Source organism: Haemorhous mexicanus, chromosome 31 (assembly GCF_027477595.1).
Source record: "Haemorhous mexicanus isolate bHaeMex1 chromosome 31, bHaeMex1.pri, whole genome shotgun sequence".
NCBI lineage: Eukaryota > Metazoa > Chordata > Aves > Passeriformes > Fringillidae > Haemorhous > Haemorhous mexicanus.
The window spans coordinates 4,412,659-4,433,329 of record NC_082371.1 but is presented as its reverse complement, the minus strand read 5'-3'; the positions used below and the strand labels follow the sequence as shown (position 1 = coordinate 4,433,329).

At 56.4% G+C, this 20,671-nt stretch overlaps 2 protein-coding genes across 2 annotated transcripts; one reads left to right on the top strand and one right to left on the bottom strand.

The window, feature by feature from the left end:
• Positions 1 to 1,357: 1,357 nt before the first annotated feature.
• On the bottom strand, positions 1,358 to 11,928 carry CGN (cingulin). Its single transcript, XM_059871367.1, is given in 22 exon segments — positions 1,358 to 1,973; positions 2,226 to 2,389; positions 2,794 to 2,902; positions 3,138 to 3,259; positions 3,716 to 3,799; positions 4,298 to 4,387; positions 4,591 to 4,613; positions 4,616 to 4,684; positions 4,687 to 4,716; positions 4,719 to 4,749; positions 4,846 to 5,016; positions 5,450 to 5,602; positions 6,224 to 6,354; positions 6,580 to 6,642; positions 6,800 to 6,932; positions 7,064 to 7,215; positions 7,421 to 7,649; positions 8,894 to 9,020; positions 9,420 to 9,511; positions 10,065 to 10,134; positions 10,493 to 10,584; positions 10,937 to 11,928. Coding segments are annotated over 22 exon segments (3,219 nt in total). The 5' UTR covers positions 11,903 to 11,928; the 3' UTR covers positions 1,358 to 1,855.
• Positions 11,929 to 17,552: 5,624 nt separating this feature from the next.
• On the top strand, positions 17,553 to 20,589 carry PSMB4 (proteasome 20S subunit beta 4). The gene is made up of 7 exons (XM_059871368.1): positions 17,553 to 17,734; positions 18,282 to 18,488; positions 18,874 to 19,020; positions 19,266 to 19,347; positions 19,542 to 19,664; positions 20,170 to 20,258; positions 20,464 to 20,589. The coding sequence occupies exons 1-7, from the start codon at positions 17,589 to 17,591 to the stop codon at positions 20,474 to 20,476; spliced, it is 807 nt and encodes a 268-aa protein (XP_059727351.1). The 5' UTR covers positions 17,553 to 17,588; the 3' UTR covers positions 20,477 to 20,589.
• The last annotated feature ends 82 nt before the right edge of the window (positions 20,590 to 20,671 follow it).

The following is a 20,671-nucleotide window of genomic DNA, read 5'->3' as shown; positions in this document are numbered from 1 at the left end:
AAAGCTGTGCCAAGCCCAGGCTGTGCCCAAGGTGACCTGAGCCGTGCCAGGCTATGCCAGTGTCACACCCGGGTGCGCCCAAGCCGTGCCAATGTCACACCCGCGTGTCCCCAGCCGTGCCAAGCCCAGCCCTGGCCGTGCCCTGCCAAGGCCGGAGCCGTGCCAAGCCCAGCCCGGGCGTGTCCCCAAAACCGTGCCAGGCCACCCCAGAGCCGTGACAGGCGCTGTCCCCACCCCCCGCTGGCACCGCGGTGTCCCCCGGGCGTGTCCCCAGCTGGGGACACCTTGGGGACATCCCCGGGGACGGTGGCACAGCGGAATCCCAGGCAATCCCGGAGAACTTCAGGGAATTTTGGGGAATTTCGAGGAATTTGAGGGAATTTCAGGGAATTCCAGAGAACTGCGGAGATTGGGAATTCCCGGGAATTTCAGGGATTTGGAATTCCGGCAGCGCTGTCTCCGGGATGTCCCCATGGCTCGGGGGAAACTGAGGCACGGAGGGGTGGGGACAGCGCAGGACCGGTCGGGCCGGTCCGGGGGCACCTCCGAGTGCACCGGGCACGGCCCTTCCGGGGAGGGGACACCAGGGGACAGAGGTGGCAGCGGTGGCACCTGCGGGGGCTGGCACGGCCCTCCCCGGGTGGTGGGCACAGGGGACACCAGAGGTGGCACCTGCGGGGCACCGGGCACAGGGGAACGGGAGACACCAGGGGACACCAGGGGACACCAGGGGACAGAGGTGGCGGTGACGGCACCTTCTGGGGCACCGGGCGGTGGCACCTCCCTGGGCGGTGACCACACGGTGACCGCAGGGCACAGGAGTGGCACCTGCTGGGGACATGCCGGTGTCACCTGCGTGGGCACGGCCCTTCCGGGGTGGGGACAGGGGACAGCAGGGGACAAAGGTGGCAGCTGCGGGGGCACCGGGCGGGGCCGTTCCTGGGCGGTGGCCACAAAGTGACCGCAGGGAACACGGCCAGAGGTGGCCACAGGGGACAGAGGTGGCTCTAGTGCCACCTGCTGGGGACACCCCGGTGTCACCTGTGCGGGCGCGGGGCGGGCACCGGACACGGCCCTGTCGGGGCGGTGGCACAGGGACATCGGGGGACAGGGGTGGCACCCGAGAATTCCGGAGAATTCCCACCTAGAATATCCAAATATCACCCAGAATTCCCGACCGAGAATTCCCAAGAATTCCCACCTAGAATTCCCTAGAATTCCTGCCTGAGGACTCCCAAGTCCCACCCAGAATTCCCCAAAATTCCCCGCCCAGAGTTCCTGAAAATTCCTGAACATTCCCACCTAGAGTCACCACTTGGAATTTCCGCCCAGAATTCCCAAAAATTCCAGACCCTGCTGCCCTTAAACCACTGGATTTTATTCCAAACATCTTCGGGAGCAGGTGGGAATAAAAATTCCTGGAATGGGGAAATCCTGGGATTCCCCCAAAGTGTCTTCAGGAGCTGGGAAATCCCAGGAAATCCCTGGAAATTCTGGGAAATCCCTGGAAATCCTGGAAATCCCAGGATTCCCACGGGGTCCCAGCCCTTTTTCCTTCATGTCCTGGCTTTGGGAATTTTTTCCTATGGAGCAGCCGCAGCCTGGGGCTGATCCTGGCCGGAGGTCCAGGGCTGATCCTAGGGCTGATCCCGGACTCGATCCCAGCTCTGGAATTCCCGGGAATCAGCAGGAGAAGGCTGATCCCAGGGATGACCCCGGAACCAGTCCCAGGATGGGACCAATCCTGGAACTGATCCCAGCCCCGATGACGATGATGATGATGATGATGATGATGACGAAGATAATGATGACGACGCCTCCGGCGTTCCCGGCGTTCCCGGCGTTCCCTCCCGGCTCAGCAGGAGCTGGCCTGCAGGTTGGCCTCGCTCAGGAGGGAGGCGATGGCCGCGGATCCGAACTCCTCGTCCGAGCTCAGCCGCTCGTCCTGCAGCGCCGAGTCCACGGCGCGGCGCCTGCGGGGAAATTCCACCTTTTCCATGGAATTACGGCCTCTGCCATGGAATTACGGCCTCTGCCATGGAATTACGGCCTCTGCCATGGAATTACAGCCTTTCCCAACCAGAATTCCCTTACCAGGCCTCCTTTCCCATGAATTTAGGACTTTTTCCGTGGGATTTGGGGTTTTCCCATGGGCCTGGGACCTTTCCATGGCTTTAGGAACCTTTCCCATGGATTCTGAAATTTTCCAGCTGGGAATTCCTTACCAGGCCTCCTTTTCCATGGATTTCAGGCGCCGCTGGAGCTGCTCGTTGAGCTCCTGCTGCTCCTCCAGCTCCCGCTGGGATTTTTTCCGGGCGTTTTCCAAGCGCTCGATTTCCTCCTCGGACTCGTCCACCTGGCGCTTCAGGGCCTTCACCCGCAGGCTCAGCTGGGAATTCCCGGGATTCGGGGTCAGATTGGGGAATTTTGGGAGAGTCCTGGGGTGCCCAGACCTGGCCCTGGCCTCGGAATTTTAAGGATTTTAAAGGATTTTTTAGGGATTTTAAGGATTTGGGGGGGGGGGGTTTCCCATCCCAAATCATTCCAGGATTTCCTTGGATGGGATTTTAGGGATTTTCAGGATCCAAGCTCCGTTTTTTTCCACGGATTCCCCACCCCTGAGATGGTGGGAATGTCCCTGGCCTCGGATTTTTATGGAATTTTTGAGGACCTTTGGGATCTCCCAGCCAAACCATTTCAGAATTCCCTGTCGTGGCTCAGATGGGATTTTCAGGATAAATCCTGGATCCTATCCCAGATATTTGAATGAAATTCCAGGAATTCCAGCCCCACCTGGTCCCTTTGGTTGCTGCAACTCTGCCGCTCCTCGTCCAGCTGCAGCGACAATTCCTTGATTTTCCGCTCCAGCTTCCGGTTGGACGAGAGCAGGACGCTCTTCTCCCTGTGGAAAAATGGGAATTACATGGATTCCCCGCCCTTTGCAGCAGCCTGGGAGTGGGATTTTGATGGATCTTTATGGAATTTCAAGGAATTTCAGGGATGTTAAGGAATTTTTAAGCAATTTTCAGGAACTGGTAGGAATTTTCAAGGATTTTTGGGAGGATTTTTAAGGGATTTGGGATTATGGAAAAATTTGGGAATTGGGATCGAAAAATTTGGGATTTGGGATCAGGCACCTCTCCTCCGTCTGAAGCTGCTCCCGGAGCTCTTCCAGCTGCGATTCCAGCTGGGAATTCCGGCTGTTCCCGGGTCGCTGCTGCCCCTCAGAAGCGGCCAGCCGGTTCTTCAGCTCCTTGTTCTGGGAAAAATTCCCCCAAATCTCCCTGATTCCTGGGCTCTTCCTGCTTTTGCCAAGTTTTCCAATGGGGAGGAATTCTGGGAATCCTTTGCAGGATTCCAGGAGTCAGGAAGGTGGGGAAAAGTGGGAATTCTGGGACTTGTCTGTGGGGAAAAGTGGGAATTCTGCACAGGAAAAGTGGGAATTCTGTTGGAATTCTGCAGGCAAAACACCCTGGGAGAGGGCAGGGAACCCCAGAAGGTGGGACTGGGAATAAAAGGAAAAGCTGGAAAAACCAGGAAAAAAAACTTGGAAAACTCTTTGGAATGACCCCATTCCCAAAGATTCTTTTCCCAGAACTCCTCATGAAATCTGGGTTCCCCCTGGGCCATTCCCACCAGGTTCAAGGCTGGATCCAGGGATTCTGCCTGGATTTTCCCGGGAATTTTCCTGGGGTTTTCCGGGGATTTCCCGCACCTGGCGCTCCAGGGAGGATTTGTCACATTCCAGGTCCTGGCGGCTGGAACGTTCCTGGAGCAGCTCCGCCCGCAGCTGCTCGATCTGGGAATACAAACGGAAAAATCCAGGAATTTCCAGGGATTGCAGGGTGCTCCATTGGTTCCCATGGATTTTCCCATGGATTTCAGGAATGGGATTAGCGGGTGCGCTGGGATTCTCTGGGAATTGTGGGAAAAGGATCCCTGGGATTATTCCCAGCTGGAAAAATGGGAAAAATTGGGAAAAAAATCCCATTTTGTGCCCCATTTATGCCTTGGAATTTTTGGGAAAAAAGGAGGGAATAAAGTTTGGGAAAAACCCAGATTAAATCCCTTTGGGATTTAATCCCCAAATTCCCGCCCAAACATCAAAAATTGGGAATTCCTTTGGGAATTCTTTATCCCTCTTCCCAACCTCTTCCAATCCCCATTCCAACCCCAACTGTCAATTCCCAGTTGGAATTTTCAGATGAATCCTTGGGGGGGGGGGGGGGGAGTTGTGTTTGAAATTGGGGGAGAACTTTTGCTGAGATGAGAATTCCCAAAATTCCCAGGATTTTACCTGATCCCGGCTCCGGGTCACCCTCTCGCTCAGCAGCTCCACCGAGCTCCGCTCCTCGTCCAGCTCCAATTCCAAACGTTTGGATTTTTCCTGATGGGAATTCGGGATGGAATTTTTGGGGAATTTTGGAAAATTTTGGGGGGAATTTTTTGGGAAATTTCTGGGAATCTTCTGGGAATTCTTTAGAAATTTTCCATGATTTTTTGGGGGGAATTTTCAGGGAGCAATATTGGAATTTTTTTTCCATTTCTTGGAGAATTTTCTGGGATTTTTTTTTTTTCAGGAATCCCCACCTCCAGTGCCTTGGAATGCCGGCTCGCTCTTCCTGGGATCGCTTCCGGTTTTCCAGGTCCTGCTCCAGCTCCTGGAGCCTCTTCAGCAGCAGTCCTTGTCCAGCAGGATCCGATCCCGCTCCTCCGGTTTTCCTGGATCGTCTCCTTCAGCCGGGAAACCTGCCAGAAAAACCCCAAAATTCCCCAAATTCCCAGCCAGATTTTCCAAAAAATCTGCAGAATTCCCAGAAAAATCAGCTCCGATTCCCAACAAACCTCGTCCTGGAGCTTCCCAAGGTTCTGCTGGAATTTTTCCGCCTCAGCCTCACGGTCTTGGGCGATTTTTTGGGAATCCGTGAGCTCCCGACGGGATTTTTCCTGGAATTCTTCCAGTTGGGATCGGAGCGAGGCCAAGGAGCTCTGGGATTCCGCTGTCATCTGCTCCAGCTGAAAACAGGAATTTTGGGATCGGAAATTTTGTGGGATGGTGACAAAACTGGAATCTGGGGGTTGTGGTGGAAATTTCGGGGGGTGGAAATGCCAGAATTCCACGAAAAAAGCTAAAAATTCCATGGAAAAAACCCAGAATTCAATGAAAAAAACCCCAAATTCCCCCAAAAAACCCCACCCCAAAATGCTACAAAAAACCTCTGAAATTCAATGAAAAACCCTCGAAATTCCATGAAAATCCCTGGAATCTTTTCCCACACCTCCTCCTGACCGAGCTGCTCCTGGCTCCGTGCTGATCCCAAGTCCCGCAGGGAAAACCTCACAATTCCAGGAAAGAACCCCCTCAAAAATTCCCAAAAAAACCCCCTAAAACTCCCCAAAAAACCCCCAAAGTCCACGAAAGCCACCGGAATTCCGGGACTTCCCGCACCTCCTGGCTGAGCCGATCCCGCCGGCGCCGCTCCTCGCTCAGCGCCGCTCCCAAATCCCGCAGCTCCCGCTGGGATCGCTCCAGGCGCGACTCCAGCGCGCGCTCCCGCTCCGCGCCCGAGCCCCGCGCCTCGGCCAGCGCCGCGCGCTCGCCCTGCCAGGGACCACCGGCTGGGGGCTGGGGGCTGAGGGGGGCTTGGGGGGGCTTGGGGGTGATGGGGGGCGATGGGGGGGCGATGTGGGGGCTTGGGGGGCGATGGGGGGCGATGGGGGGCGATGGGGGGGCGATGTGGGGGCTTGGGGGGCGATGGGGGGGCTTGGGGGGCGATTTGGGGGGCGATTTGGGGGTGATCCGGGGCTTGGGGGGCTGGGGGGGCGATGTGGGGATGATCTGGGGCTTTGGGAATGATCTGGGAATGATCTGGGAATGATCTGGGGATGATCTGGGGATGATTTGGGGATGATCTGGGGCTTGGGGGGCGATTTGGGGGCTTGGGGGGGCGATGTGGGGATGATCTGGGGATGATCTGGGGATGATCTGGGGCTTTGGGAATGATCTGGGGATGATTTGGGGCTTGGGGGATGATTTGGGGATGATCTGGGGCTTTGGGGATTTCTGGGGGATGTTTGAATGGGGTTTTTTGGGTTTTTTTTTTGATTTTGGGGTGATTTTCTGATATTTTTCTTTGGGTTTTTGGGAATTCCCAGCCCCTCCAGTTTGGATTTTTCAGAATTCCTCGCCCCTCCAGTGTGGGCTTTTGGGAATTCCCAGTACCTCCAGTTCAGTCACTTTCTCCCGGAGCCGTTCCCAGTTTTCCCGCTGCTCCTGGGATTCCTCAAGACGTGATTCCAGAACTTTCCGTGCCTCTCCGATGCCTCCAGTGCTGATTCCAGGGAAATCTGGGCCTTGGGGGTTCCAGAGGGGATTTGGGGGATTTTATTTTGGAATTTTGGGGGATTTTTTGAGGATTTTTTTTTTTGGATTTTGGAGGCTGTTTGGGGAGATTTTGTAGGAATTATTTTTAGTTTTTTGGGACAATTTTGGCTGAGCCCACAATGAGCAAGTCTGGGACCCCTAATTGTGGAAAAAGTCCCAAAAAATTCCCAATTCCTGAGATTTCCTCCCCTTACCTGAGCAGCCTCGTCCCGCTCCCCCCGGAGCTTTTCCAGATCCTTCTGGGCCTGCTCCAGCTCCTGGGAAAAATCCCAGATTTTGGGGAAAAAATAAAGGATTTTTGGGGGAAAATCTCAAATACTGGGGGAAAAAAATCCCAAATATAAGCCAAAAACAATTCACAATTTGGGGGGGAAAATCCCGAATTTGGGCATAAAACTTCCGTATTTCTCGCACCTTCCGGAGCTTCTCCATCTCCTGGGGGTGGCTCCGGGCTCGATCCCGATCCTCCCGCGCCGCCTGGAATCGCTCCCGGAGCTCCCGGAGCTCCTCCTCCAACTCCTCCCGCTCCAGCCGTGCCTGCAGCAGCCTGGAAAATCCAACGATTCATTCCCAACATTCCCTCCATCCCAAAATCCCCAACCTGTTCTGTTGGGTAGAAAATCCTGGAAAATCCCAGAAAATCCCAAATTTTGGATCTCCCCAGGCTCCGGGACTCACTCCTGCTTGGAATTTCCCCGGAGCTCTTCCTTGTTTTTCTGGAACATTTCCCGCCACTGCTCCGTTTCCTCGGCGCTCTCCTCCAGCTCCCGCCGCAAATTCCGGAGCTGCATTCCCAAATTTTCCCGTTCCTGCTCCAGGCTGGATTTCTCCTGCAAGGAATTGACAAGATTCCCCAAAAAAAAATCCAGGGAGTTTGAGCCAAAATTTGTGTGGAATCAGCACTGAGTCCTTAGAAATTCCAGAGGCGTTTTTCCCAGTTGTTCCCATGTTCCACTGGGGGTTTTTTTCCTGGCTTTTTCCCCCCATTCCAGAGGTTTGGAATATGGGGAAAAGCCTGGAATCCCGAATCCCCACCTCCGAGACCCGCTCCGTCTGCCCCCGGATCGCCTCCATCTCCCCCCGGAGCCGCTCCAGGTCGGAATCGTGCGCGGCCACTTCGGCCTTCAGGGCCCCCTTGAGCGCCTGCAGCTCCCGCTCCTGGCGCCGCCGCGACCCCAGAGCCTCCTGCAGCTGCTCCCGGCACTCCTGCAGCTCCTGGCAGCGGGAAAATCGGGATCTGGGACTGGGAGAACCCCAAAACCTCCTGGGAACGGGAAATTCGGGATCTGGGACTGGGAGAACCCCAAAACCTCCTGGGAACGGGAAATTCGGGGTCTGGGGGTGGGAAAACCCCAAAACCTCCTGGGAACGGGAAATTCGGGATCTGGGACGTGGGAAAACCCCAAAACCTCCTGGGAACGGGAAATTCGGGGTCTGGGACGTGGGAGAACCCCAAAACCTCCTGGGAATGGGAAATTCGGGATCTGGGACTGGGAGAACCCCAAAACCTCCTGGGAACGGGAAATTCGGGATCTGGGATGTGGGAAAACCCCAAAACCTCCTGGGAACGGGAAATTCGGGATCTGGGGGTGGGAAAACCCCAAAACCTCCTGGGAACGGGAAAATTGGGATCTGGGACTGGGAGAACCCCAAAACCTCCTGGGAACGGGAAATTCGGGATCTGGGACTGGGAGAACCCCAAAACCTCCTGGCAACGGGAAAATCGGGATCTGGGACTGGGAGAACCCCAAAACCTCCTGGGAATGGGAAATTCGGGATCTGGGGGTGGGAAAACCCCAAAACCTCCTGGGAATGGGAAATTTGGGATCTGGGACTGGGAGAACCCCAAAACCTCCTGGGAACGGGAAATTCGGGGTCTGGGGGTGGGAGAACCCCAAAACCTCCTGGGAACGGGAAAATTGGGATCTGGGACTGGGAGAACCCCAAAACCTCCTGGGAATGGGAAATTCGGGGTCTGGGACGTGGGAAAACCCCAAAAGCTCCTGGGAACGGGAAATTCGGGATTTGGGACGTGGGAAAACCCCAAAACCCTCCTGGCAACGGGAAATTCGGGATTTGGGGGTGGGAAAACCCCAAAACCTCCTGGGAACGGGAAATTCGGGATTTGGGGGTGGGAAAACCCTCAATCCTGGAGCTGCTCCTGGCACTCCTGCAGCTCCTGGGAATGGGAAAAGTTGGGGAAATGGGAAAACTGGGATTTGGGATGTGGCTGTGACCCCCAAAACCTCTTCCAGCTGCTCCCGGCATTCCCGGATATCCTGGGAATGGGAAAATTGGGATTTGGGGGTGGCAAAAAATCCCAAAGCCCCCTCGAGTCTTCCCAGGATTCCAGGAGTTCCTGGGAATGGCAAATTTGGGGTTTGGGGTTTTGGGGGGTTTTTTTTGTGTGTGGTTTTTATTGGGATTTTTCTCATTTTTGAGGTTTTTAGGGCTTTTTTTATGGGTTGTTTTTTTAATGTTCCCCATTTTGGAGGTTTTTAGGGGTACCTGGTAGAGGCCCTCTGTGTCGGGGTCACTTTTAGGGTCACTTTTGGGGTCGGTGGCCAGCAGCTGCCCCTCGAGGTGGCCCAGCCGTGCCTCCAGCGCCTCCTTGGCAGCCCTCAGCTCGCTCAGCCTGGGCAACGAAGGGTTAACGGGGAAATCAGGGGTTAATGGGGGAAATCGAGGTTTATCTGGGGTTTTGGGGGGGAATAAAAGGTTCCTGGGTTTTTTGGGGGTCCAGAGGGGATCTGGGGGGGTTTGGGTGGAATTAGGGGAGGTTTGGGGGTCTTTGGAGGGGATTAAGGGAGGTGTAGAGGGTCTTGGAAAGGGTCTTTGGGCCCCAAACCCCAAAGGGACAAAGGGGGACCCACAGTGACCCCAAACCCCAAAGGGACAATGGGGGTGACCCCAAACCCCAAAGAGCCACCCCAAACCTGCCCCAAACCCCAAAGGGACAATGGGGGTGACCCCAAACCCCACAGGGACAATGGGGGTGACCCCAAACCCATCCCCCCATCGGTGACCCCATTACTGGGCCTGGCTCCGCTGCAGCTCCTCGGATTTCCTCTCCAGGGCCTCCCGCAGGATTTGGGGCTGGGGCGAATCCGGAGGCACCACGGAGCTCTGGGACATTCGGGGACATTTGGGATGTTGGGGACATCCCATCCTAAAATCCCAAATCCCAAATCCCAACACCCAAATCCCAAATCCCAAACCCATCCCAAATCTCAAATCCCAAATCCCAAACCCATCCCAAATCCCAAATCCCAAATCCCAAACCCATCCCAAATCCATCCCAAATCCCAAACCCATCCCAAATCCCAAATCCCAAATCCCAAATCCATCCCAAATCCATCCCAAATCCCAAATCCCAAATCCCAAATCCATCCCAAATCCCAAATCCCAAATCCCAAATCCATCCCAAATCCCAAACCCATCCCAAATCCCAAACCCATCCCAAATCTCAAATCCCAAATCCCAAACCCATCCCAAATCCCAAATCCCAAATCCCAAACCCATCCCAAATCCCAAACCCATCCCAAATCCCAAATCCATCCCAAATCCCGAATCCATCCCAAACCCATCCTAAATCCCAAACCCATCCCCAATCCCAAAGCCATCCCAAACCCCAAACCCCAAGCCCCAACCCCCAAACCCCTGGAATTCTCCTGCTCACCGCCAGCTCCTGGAATTTTCCCAGCAGCCGCGAAGTTTTCCTTTTCAGGGAAATTTCACTCTCGGAGCTCCTGGATTTGGGGTCGGATTGGGGGAAAAAAAATTGGGAACAGGGTCATGGGAAAAGGGAAGAGCAGGAATTGCAGCTGGATTCCCCCAAATCTCGAATTTGGGGAAAAGATTTGGGAATTTGGGTCATGGAGTGGGAATTTCAGGGCAGACTTGTGGGATTTGGGGGAATTTTAGGGAGGTTTGGAGGGGATTGTGTGGCATTTGGGGGAAATTTGGGGGGATTTAGGGAGATTTTATGGGATTGTATGAGGATTTTGGGGATGGTTTGGGGGATTTATGGGTTTTGGGGGGTGATTTGGGGGTCTTTTGGGGCTGTTTCGGGGGGTTTGAGGCTATTTTGGGTGCCTGGGGGCTCACCCCTCCTTGAGGATGCTGTAGATGAGCTCGGCGGGGTTTTCGCCGCCCCCCAGTTCCCGCTGGTCCCGCAGCAGGTCCGGGGTGGATTTCAGCTTCAGGAGGGAACAAAAACCCTCAGTTCCAACAAAAACCCCAAATCCCGCATTCCAGAGGGAGAAGAAACCCAAATTTTATAGGAAAAAACCATTATAGGAGAAACCACAATTTCATAGGAAAATAACCCAAATTTAATGGGGAAAAAAACCCCAATTTTATAGGTAAAAACCTCCAATGTCATGAGAAATCCCCCTAAATTTAATGGGAAAACTCCTTAAATTTTATAGGAAAAAAAACCAATTTTTGTTTTTTTAGTAAAAATGCCAATTTTCATGTAAAAGACCCATTGTTTAGGGGAAAAAAAAAAACAAAAAAACAACATTTTTGGAAGAATTTCCCCCCAGATACCTGCATCTCCACGCTCTGTCCCTCCACGCCCCCAAACCCGCCGGGAATTTGGGGAATTTGGGGCGGGATCGCGGCGGATTCCCGGGAATTCCGCGCATCCAAACTCTGCGAGCGCTTCCTCGGAGCCGCCCCGGGGCCGCGGAACCTCCGCGCCGCTCGCCCGCGGGGCAAATTCCCGTCGAATTTGGTGATCAAGGAATCCACGGAGCGCAGCGGCTCCGTGTCCACATCGCCAGGAATGTTGGGAGTTTCCGCATCCTTTTTTCCCAATTTTTCCCCGCTTTTGGGAAAAGGCGCGCTGAGGTCGCCGTGCGATTGGGACCGGCGCAGCTCCTCCGAGGGTTTGGGGATTTTCAGGTGCCGATCCGAGGGTTTTGGGGCATCCCGGGATCTTCCCGGCTTCTGATACGAGAATTCTGGGATCCCCCGAGACCGCCCGGAAGTTTCTTCATCCCAGGATTTGGGGACCCCCCGGGACCCCCCTGAACCTTCCTCATCTAAAAACCTGGGGACCCCCCGGGACCTCCCTGAACTTTCATGATCTGAAAATCTGGGCATCCCCTGAACTCCCCCCAACTCCTTCTCCAAAACTTTTGGGACCCCCCGGGACCCCCCTGAACCTTCCTGATCTGAAAATCTGCGGCCCCTCCGCGTTCCCCCGTCCCAGAGCTCCCCCTCAACGCCCCCCTCCTCCTCCTCCTCCTCCTCGGAGCCGCTCGGGGGCCGGCCTTTGGGGGCACTGGGGGGCGTCTCGGGGTGTCCCCCCTTGATCTGCACGCCGAAGCTGTCGCCGCCGCGCTCGCCGCTGTTGAGGACCACGAAGGGCTGCCCGGCGATGCCCTGGACCCGCACGGCCACGCCGTAGGAGCCGCCGCGGCCGCGGGCGGGGCGCGGGGGGCGCCGCGGCTCCCGCAGGTCGCTGATGAAGCGGATCTGGACCCCGTGGTCCAGCGGCTGCTCCGCCATGGCCCGCCAGCCGGGGCGAACTCGCGCTGCTTAGGGGAGAAAAATGGCTTTTCTCGATGTTCCCCAGTTTTCCCCCCATCTTCCCCCTTTCCCCCCGTTTTCCGCGGGTTTTCCCCCCGCTTTCCTCTTTTTTTTCCTGCATTTCCCTCTGCCGCTTTTCCTCTCCTCTTCGCCCCCCCCCCCCCCCGCCCCTCTTTTCGCGGTTTTTTCCCCATTTTATCGCGGTTATTTCCCCATTTTATCGTGGTTTTCCCCCTGCTTTTCCTCTTTTTTCACACGTCATTCCCCTATTTTTCCCTGTTTCTCCCCCATTTTTACCACTTTTCCCCCACTTTTCTCGCTTTCCCCCGCTTTCACCCCCCGGTTTTCCCAGTTTTCCACACTTTATTCCAGGCTCCCCTTTTTTCCCATTTTCCCCCATTTCTCCCCCCCCGGTTTTCCCCATTTTTTCACTGCTTTCCCCCTTTCCCGCCCTTTCCTCCCCGTTTTTTTCCTGTTTTCTCCCGGCGTTCCCCATTTCCCCCCTTTTCTTCACTTGTCCTTTTCCCTGCCCTTTTATTCCCGTTTTCCCCCGTTTCCTCTGATTTTCCCGGTTTTTTCCCAGTTTTTCCCCGGTTTTTCGGACGAGCGGTGACATTTCGGGAGCACCGCAAGGACGGAACCTCCCCCCGCCCTCGATCCCAGAAATCCTCTGGAAGCCCAGGGAAAAAAATCGGGAATTTTGGGACGGAAAAGCCGCGAGCCCGCCCCGAATCGGCTCCAAATCCCGGTTTTTTTCCCGGGAGCAGCCACGGCTGGGAAAAATATAGGGAATTTCGGATTGGAAAAGCCGCGATTCTGCCCCAAATCCCGGGATTTTTTTCGCGGAAATAAATCGGGAATGACGCGAGGAGCTGCGGAATGAGCGGGGGAAGGGGGATTTGGGATGTTTGTTGGGATTTTGGGATGTTTGTTGGGATTTGGGGGTTGCTTGTCGGGATTTTGGAATGTTTGAAGGGATTGTTGATGTTTGTTGGGATTTGGGGGATTTTTGGGATGCCGGGGTGAGTCTGAAGTGTCGGGAAAATCCTAAAAAAAATCCTAAAAAAAATCCCGAAGGGGTTGAGCAGAGCGCAGGATAGGGGTGGGGAGAAGGATCCCAGGCCAAATCCTGCTGCCCCTCCGGAATCCCCACAAATCCCTGGAATGGCAGGGGAATGATCCTGGGAACGGAATTCCTGAATCCCCAAAGCCCCAAATCCCTGAATCCCCGAATCCCCAAATTCTGCCATCCCTTTGGAATCACCACAAATCCCAGGAATCTCAAAATCCCTGGAATTGTAGGAGAAGGATCCCGGGAGTGGAATTCCCAAATCCCCAAATCCCGGGATCCAGGAAATCCAGGAACCGACCTGAGCAGGGAGCGGCGCTGGCGGAAAATCGGGAATTTTTCCAGGTGGCCAAAGGGCAGAGGGGGTGGGGCCGGGGCGGGGCTGGGAGCGATCCCGATGGGGATTCCAGGATCCAGGGAAGACCTTTGGAAGGGCCAGGAGGGGTCGGGATCACCAGGAAGGGCTGGGATCCATCCCTGATCCCTGGATCCATCCCTGCTCCCGAGATCCATCCCAGATCCCGAAATCCATCCCAAATCCCTGGGATCCATCCCTGATCCCTGGATCCATCCCAGATCCCCGGATCCATCCCAAATCCCTGGGATCCATCCCCAACCCTGGGATCCATCCCAAATCCCTGGGATACATCCCAAATCCCTGGATCCATCCCAGCTCCCAAGATCCATCCCAAATCCCTGGATCCATCCCTGATCCCAAGATCCATCCCAAATCCCTGGATCCATCCCAGCTCCATCCTGGAGCAGGTGGAGAATCCATGGGGGGGAGGGGGTTGGGAATGTTCCCAGATGGCTCCAGAAAAACCAGGAATGGGGGAGGGCTGGAAAACCAGGAGAGAATTGGATATTCCCGAAAAAATGGGAAAGGATTTGGATTTTCCAGAAATCCGGGAGAGGATCGGATATTCCCGAAATGAGGAAATCCGGGACAGGAATTGCTCCTCTGCTCTCCCAGGATTTCTGGGATTTCACTGGAAAATTGAAAGGAAAAAAAAAAGGAAAAGGGAATTTTTGGCCTGAAAAAATGGAAAAAAGGAGGAAAATGAGAATTTGGGGGCTAAGAAAAACTGGAATTTCATTGATTTCCCTGGAAAACCAGAAGGAAAAAAGCAGGAAAAGGGAATTTAGGGCCTAAAAAAACCCCAAAAATGGGAATTTTCCCTGGGAATGGGGTTGGGAAAAATCAGGAGAGGCCATCCTGGCCTCTCTGAAGGGTGGAATTTTGGGAATTTTCCGGCTGGCCCAGATCCAGGGAAGTACAAAGAGCCTTTGTGGCTCCGACCCAGATAAAGCAGATTGGCAATTCCTGGAGTGGCTGGAAAATCCAGGAAAAAACCCCAATTCCCCTCTTCCTGAAGAGGATTTGGGATTTTGAGAATGGAGAAAGGGAGGGAAAAATCCCAAATTTTCCCAAAATATTCCAAAAATTGCTGGGTTAGGATCTTTCCAATATTTAGGATGGTCCCAGTGAGGTTGTCCCAAAATTCTGCTGTTTTCCCAAAATTCTGCCCTGTTCCCGAGTCCCCGGGGCCCAGATCGAGTTTCAGATGATCCCAAAGAATTCCTGAATTATCCCAAATGATCCCAAATGAATTATCTCAAACGATCCTAAATTATCTTAAATTATCCCTAATTATCCCAAATCATCCCTAATTAATTATCCCAAACCGTCCCAGTATTTTTGCCTCCAGGGGGATTTTTTTTGGGATCTTTCCCAAAATTCCGCCCTCGGCTCCTCCCTCGGGCGTTGTTTGGGGCCAAAGTCCGGGAATTTGGAGCCGCGCCCAAAAATCGGGAGCGGCTTTTCCGGATTTTCCAGTTTTTCCCGTTTTCCTGGGAACCCGAAACCGGGGAGGGGCGGAGATCGAGGGGGAGAGAGGGAATTGCACCTGGAAAAATGGGAATTTTCAGCCGGAAAAAGGGTCGGGAATGGGATCTTTCCCCTGGGAAGAGGGTTGGGAGGGGGATTTCCGTTTGGGATCGGGACGGGAACGTTTGGGATCAGGAATGTTCGGGATTCGGATCATCCCTCAGGAGCTGCTCCCAGGGCTCCCTGCAGAGCTGAATTCCAGGAATTCCAGCCCAGCCCTGGGCAGAGTTCCCAGGTTAACCATCGACCCCAAATCCTGGGAATCATCGACCCCAAATCCTGGGAAATCCCGTCCCAGCCGCTCCCGGGGCAATCCCGACCCCGATTCCAGCGCGGCCTCGCCAGGATCCGGTGACGGTTTCCAGGGAAATCGAGCCTTGGAACTGGAGCCCGCGGGGTAAAATTCCCGAGCGCGAAAAGCCTCGGGGTAACCGGGAATGGGGAACGATGCCATCCCTTCGGGATAACCGGGAATGATCCCGTTCCCTGGGATAACCGGGAATGATTCCGTTCCCTGGGATAACCGGGAATGATCCCGTTCCCTGGACACCAAAATCCCTGCAGGGTTTGCGGTCACTCTGGGTTTGCCCTGAGTTCCATCCCGGATTTCACCCTGAAGTTCCCGCCCTGAGGAATTCTCCCCGAGTTCAATCCCACACATGCCCCCGGGAAATCTCTCCCTGGCCCCAAAAAGCCGCAGGGAAACCCCAAATCCTGCCCAGGGAAAGGGAATTCCGATGATCCCAAACCGGTCCCACCGGTCTGGGAACGCCCGGAGCAATCCCAAAAACCCGGAACAAGAAGGGACAAAACCCCTGGACTTGGGATCCCTTGGACTGGGGATCCCTTGGATTGGGATCCCCTGGATTTGGGATCCTCTGGCTTCGGGAAGAGGCTCCAAAAATCCCCCAAATTTTCCCCAAATTATTGAAGGGATGAAAGGCGGAAGTTGCGCTGCCCTGAAAGGTCGGGAAGGGTTTTCTGAGGGGGTCCCAGGGGACAGGACCCCATAAGGGACACTGGGACCCCATAGAGGGACACTGGGACCCCATGAAGGGACACTGGGACCCCATAGGGGGACACTGGGACCCCATAGAGGGACACTGGGACCCCATAAGGGGACACTGGGACCCCATAGAGGGACACTGGGACCCCATAGAGGGACACTGGGACCCCATAGGGGGACACTGGGACCCCATAGAGGGACACTGGGACCCCATAGGGGGACACTGGGACCCCATAGAGGGACACTGGGACCCCATAGGGGACATTGGGACCCCACAGAGGGACACTAGGACCCCATGAAGGGACACTGGGACCCCATAGGGGGACACTGGGACCCCATAGAGGGACACTGGGACCCCATAAGGGGACACTGGGACCCCATAGAGGGACACTGGGACCCCATAAAGGGACACTGGGACCCCATAGGGGGACACTGGGACCCCATAGAGGGACACTGGGACCCCATAAGGGGACATTGGGACCCCATAGAGGGACACTGGGACCCCATGAAGGGACACTGGGACCCCACAGAGGGACACTGGGACCCCATAGAGGGACACTGGGACCCCATGAAGGGACACTGGGACCCCATAAGGGGACACTGGGACCCCATGAGGGGACACTGGGACCCCATAAGGGGACACTGGGACCCCATAAGGGGACACCGGGACCCCACAGAGGGACACCGGGACCCCATGAAGGGACACTGGGACCCCACAGAGGGACACGGGGACCACTTTCCATAGGGCAGGACCCCATTAAAGGACACCAGGACCCCCTTCCTTGGGGACAGGACCCCATAAAGGGACAGCAGGACCCTGTCCCGTGTTGCCAGGACCCCCTCCAGTGCCCCCAGGCCCCTCTTCGTGTCACCCGGACCCTGTCCCGTGTCATCAGCGCCCTCTGCGTGTCCCCAGGTCCCCTCCCGGTGCCACCACGAGCGTCTCCGGTTTCACCGGCCCCTCCTCCGGTGTCACCGGCACCTCCTCCGGTGTCACCAGCATCTCCTCCGGTGTCACCGGCGTCCTGCCCGCTGTCTCCGGGCCTCTGCCCGGTGGGACAAGACCCTGTCCGGTGCCACCAGCGCCCTCTCCGGTGTCACCAGCGCCCTGTCCCGTGCCACCAGCCCCCCCTCTCGTGCCACCAGCGCCCTGCCGGGTGTCCCCAGCCCCTGTACGGTGTCACCAAGCCCCCCGCCCAGGGGGCAACGCCCGCTCCCGTGCCACCGGCCCCTGTCCGGTGTCCCCACACCCCTGTCCTGTGTCCCCAGCCCCTGTGCGATGTCCCGAGATCCCTGTGCGATGTCCCCACACCCCTGTCCGGTGTCCCCAGGCCCTGTCCGGTGTCCCCAGGCCCTGTCCGGTGTCCCCAGGCCCCGTTTCCCGGTGTCACCCCCCCCACTCACCGCCCGCTCCCGCCGCAGCCACCGCAACCTGTTACCTTCGCCCAGTCCCCGCCTCTCGCCACTGATTGGCCAGCACAGCCCCAAACCCCGCCCATTGGGCGCGGCCCCGCACAACAAACCCCGCCCACCACCGCACCGGTCCTGCGTCACGTGGGGGTGCCGCCATCTTGAGGAGGGAACCGCGCTCTGGCCGGTACTTTCGCCACGCTCAAGCTGGCGGCGAAGCCACGCCCACCCTGTACGGCGGCGGGGAGAGGCCGCGTTTCCTCAACGCAGGCGCAATCGCGGCGTGACTAAGATGGAGGTCGGAGCAGCGGCGCCGCCGTTCTGGGCCGGGGGCCCGGCCCCGGGACAAACGTACATCCCCCGGGCTCTGGGACACACCGACATCGGCCCCCGGGGCACCGGCACCAGGCCCGCCACGCTGCCCGCCGGCCGCACGCTGTGAGGGCAGCGGGGGTGCGGGAAGGGCTGAGGGGGATGGGGGGGATGGGGGGAGGGAACTGGGGGGAACTGGGGAGACTGGGGGGGGTCCGTGAGGGGGCAGGGAAATGGGGAGACTGAGGGAATTTGGGGAGGGGGAGGGGAAATGGGGGGATTTGGGGAGACTGGGGGGGGTCCGTGAGGGGGCAGGGAAATGGGGAGACTGAGGGAATTTGGGGAGGGGGAGGGGAAATGGGGGGATTTGGGGAGACTGGGGGGGTCCGTGAGGGGGCAGGGAAATGGGGAGACTGAGGGAATTTGGGGAGGGGGAGGGGAAATGGGGGGATTTGGGGAGGGTCCCTGAGGGCTGGGGGGCGAACTGGGAGCGGAACTGGGGGGAACTGGGGAGGGGAAAAGGGAAGCGGCAGAAAATCCGGGAATGCTGGGGAGACTGCAGGGGCGCAGAAAGCGCAAACTGGGAGGAAGCGGGATCCGAACTGGTGTGACTGGGAGCCAGAGTGATGTAAATGGGCCCCAGAGTGGTGTGACCGTGATCTCGGTGTGCCAGGAGCCCGATGGTGACCGGGACGTCGGTGCTGGGGCTGAAGTTCTCCGGGGGGGTGATGCTGGCCGCGGACACGGTGGGATCCTTCGGATCCCTGGCGCGGTTCCGGGGCATCTCCCGGCTCCTCAAGGTCAACGACTCCACCGTGATCGGAGCCTCTGGGGACCTGGCGGATTTCCAGCACCTGCGGCAGCTCCTGGAGCAGATGGTGTAAGATTCCCGGGAATTCCCAGCCCAAATTCCCTCAGGAATTCGGGGATTCCCCATCCCAAAATCCCCAGTTGATTCCCAGCGATTTGGGAATTTCCCATCCCCAATGTTTTTTGTGCGCCAGTCCCCAGAATTCCTCTGCTACAATCCCGGAATTCCTTGAGCACCAATCATCGAATTCCTTGAGCACGAATCCCTGAATTCCTTGGAATTCCTTGGGCACAAATCCCTGAATTCCTTGGAATTCCTTGAGCACGAATCCCTGAATTTCCTGGCATTCCATCCCCAAATTTGGCGACTTTTTTGCTCTGCTCCAATCCCCTGCATCCCTGCTCTCCAGTCCCCGAATCCCTGATCTCCAAGGCAGAATTCCGTGGAATTTCAGGATCGACGAGGAGCTGCTGGGGGACGGGCACAGCTACAGCCCGCGGGCGCTGCACTCGTGGCTGACGCGGGTCCTGTACAACCGGCGCTCCAAGATCAACCCCCTCTGGAACACGGTGCTCATCGCCGGCGTCTACGGCGGGGAGAGGTCAGCATCCTGCCCTTGGCAGCTCCAGGGCTTTCTCCTTCCCGGGGAAATTCCTGCTCCCTTTTCCTGCCGTGGTTCCCGCTGCTTCCCAGGGCAATGGGGCGTTTCCCCGGGGTGGTTTCTCCTCCTTCCCAAGGAATTCCTGCTTTTTCCTGGGGTGCTTCCTGCTCTTTCCCAGGGGAATTCCCCCCTCCTTCCTAGGGAATTCCCAGTTCCCCGGGTGATTCACACTCTCCATTCTGCAGTTTCCTGGGATACGTTGACATGCTGGGCGTGGCCTATGAAGCGCCATCACTGGCCACAGGATTCGGGGCTTACCTGGCCCAGGTGAGACAGGGCTCGGGTCTTTAGTTCAGCACTAAATCATTAATTGATTCTTGTCTTTTCTGCTTCATCATTTCTTAATAGATTATCTTCTTTTTTAGTTCATCATTTTCTAGCTCGTTATTTTCTAATTGATGTTTTGATTTTCAGGATCTGATTTTAATTGATTTGTTGCTTTTCCCCCAACCCGTGTGCAGCCGCTGCTGCGGGCGGAGCTGGAGCGGGACCAGGAGCGGCTCCCGACGCGGGAGGAGGCGCGGGAGCTGCTGGAGCGCTGCCTGAAGGTGCTCTACTACAGGGATGCTCGCTCCTTCAACAGGGTTTGTATCCCAAATCCACCCCAAAGTCCCAGGAATTCACCCCAAAATCCACCCCAAATCCTGGGAATTCACCCCAAATCCATCCCCAAATCCATGGGATCCACCCCACCCATCCCAGTCCTGGGAGCTGCTGGAGCGCTGCCTGAAGGTGCTCTACTGCAGGGATGCTCGCTCCTTCAACAGGGTTTGTATCCCAAATCCACCCCAAATCCTGGGAATTCACCCCAAATCCACCCCCAAATCCTGGGAATTCACCCCCCCCATCCCAGTCCCGGGAGCTGCTGGAGTGCTGCCTGAGGGTGCTCTACTGCAGGGATGCTCGCTCCTTCAACAGGGTTTGTATCCCAAATCCACCCCAAATCCTGGGAATTCACCCCAAAATCCACCCCAAATCCTGGGAATTCACCCCAAATCCATCCCCAAATCCATGGGAGCCACCCCGATCCCAGGATTTTCCCCGTGGAATGCTGGGTGGGAACTGAGGCGCTCCGGGCTTTTCCCGCAGTACGAGGTCGCCACGGTGACAGAGAAGGGCGTGGAGCTGGAGGGACCCCTGACCCTGGAGGCCAACTGGGACATCGCCCACGTGGTCAGGTAATTCCCACCTGGAATGCCGGATTTGAGGATTCCAGGGGCTCTGGGGACATGCAGGTAATTCCTACCTGGATACAGCAGGATTGGCAATTCCAGAGGGACATCCAGCTGTTCCAGGGTGACAATTCCTGCTCCCTGAGGAACAGCCAGGTGTTTCTCCTGCCCCTCTAACCCCCATTTTTCCCTTTTTTTCCCATTTTTCCAGAGGTTTCGAGTGATCTCCAGGAGCTGCTCCTGCCTCATCGAATCCCTGCTCTTATCCCATCCCTTCCTTCCCTCTGGAATGGCAAATCCAGCGCTTTTTGGGAATAAAATGGATCGTTCAAGACCAGTCCATGTGTTTGTTCTTTGGAAACCCTCCAGAAACCCTGGGAATTCTCCTGGAAAACGCAGATTTCAGGGAGGTCGGGAAT

Coding starts and splice junctions, on each gene's coding strand:
- PSMB4 (XM_059871368.1), top strand. CDS start 17,589: ATGGAGGTCGGAGCAGCGGCGCCGCCGTTCTGGGCCGGGGGCCCGGCC. Junction 19,021..19,265: donor GGCGTCTACGGCGGGGAGAG/GTCAGCATCCTG, acceptor TCCATTCTGCAG/TTTCCTGGGATACGTTGACA. Junction 19,665..20,169: donor ATGCTCGCTCCTTCAACAGG/GTTTGTATCCCA, acceptor CTTTTCCCGCAG/TACGAGGTCGCCACGGTGAC.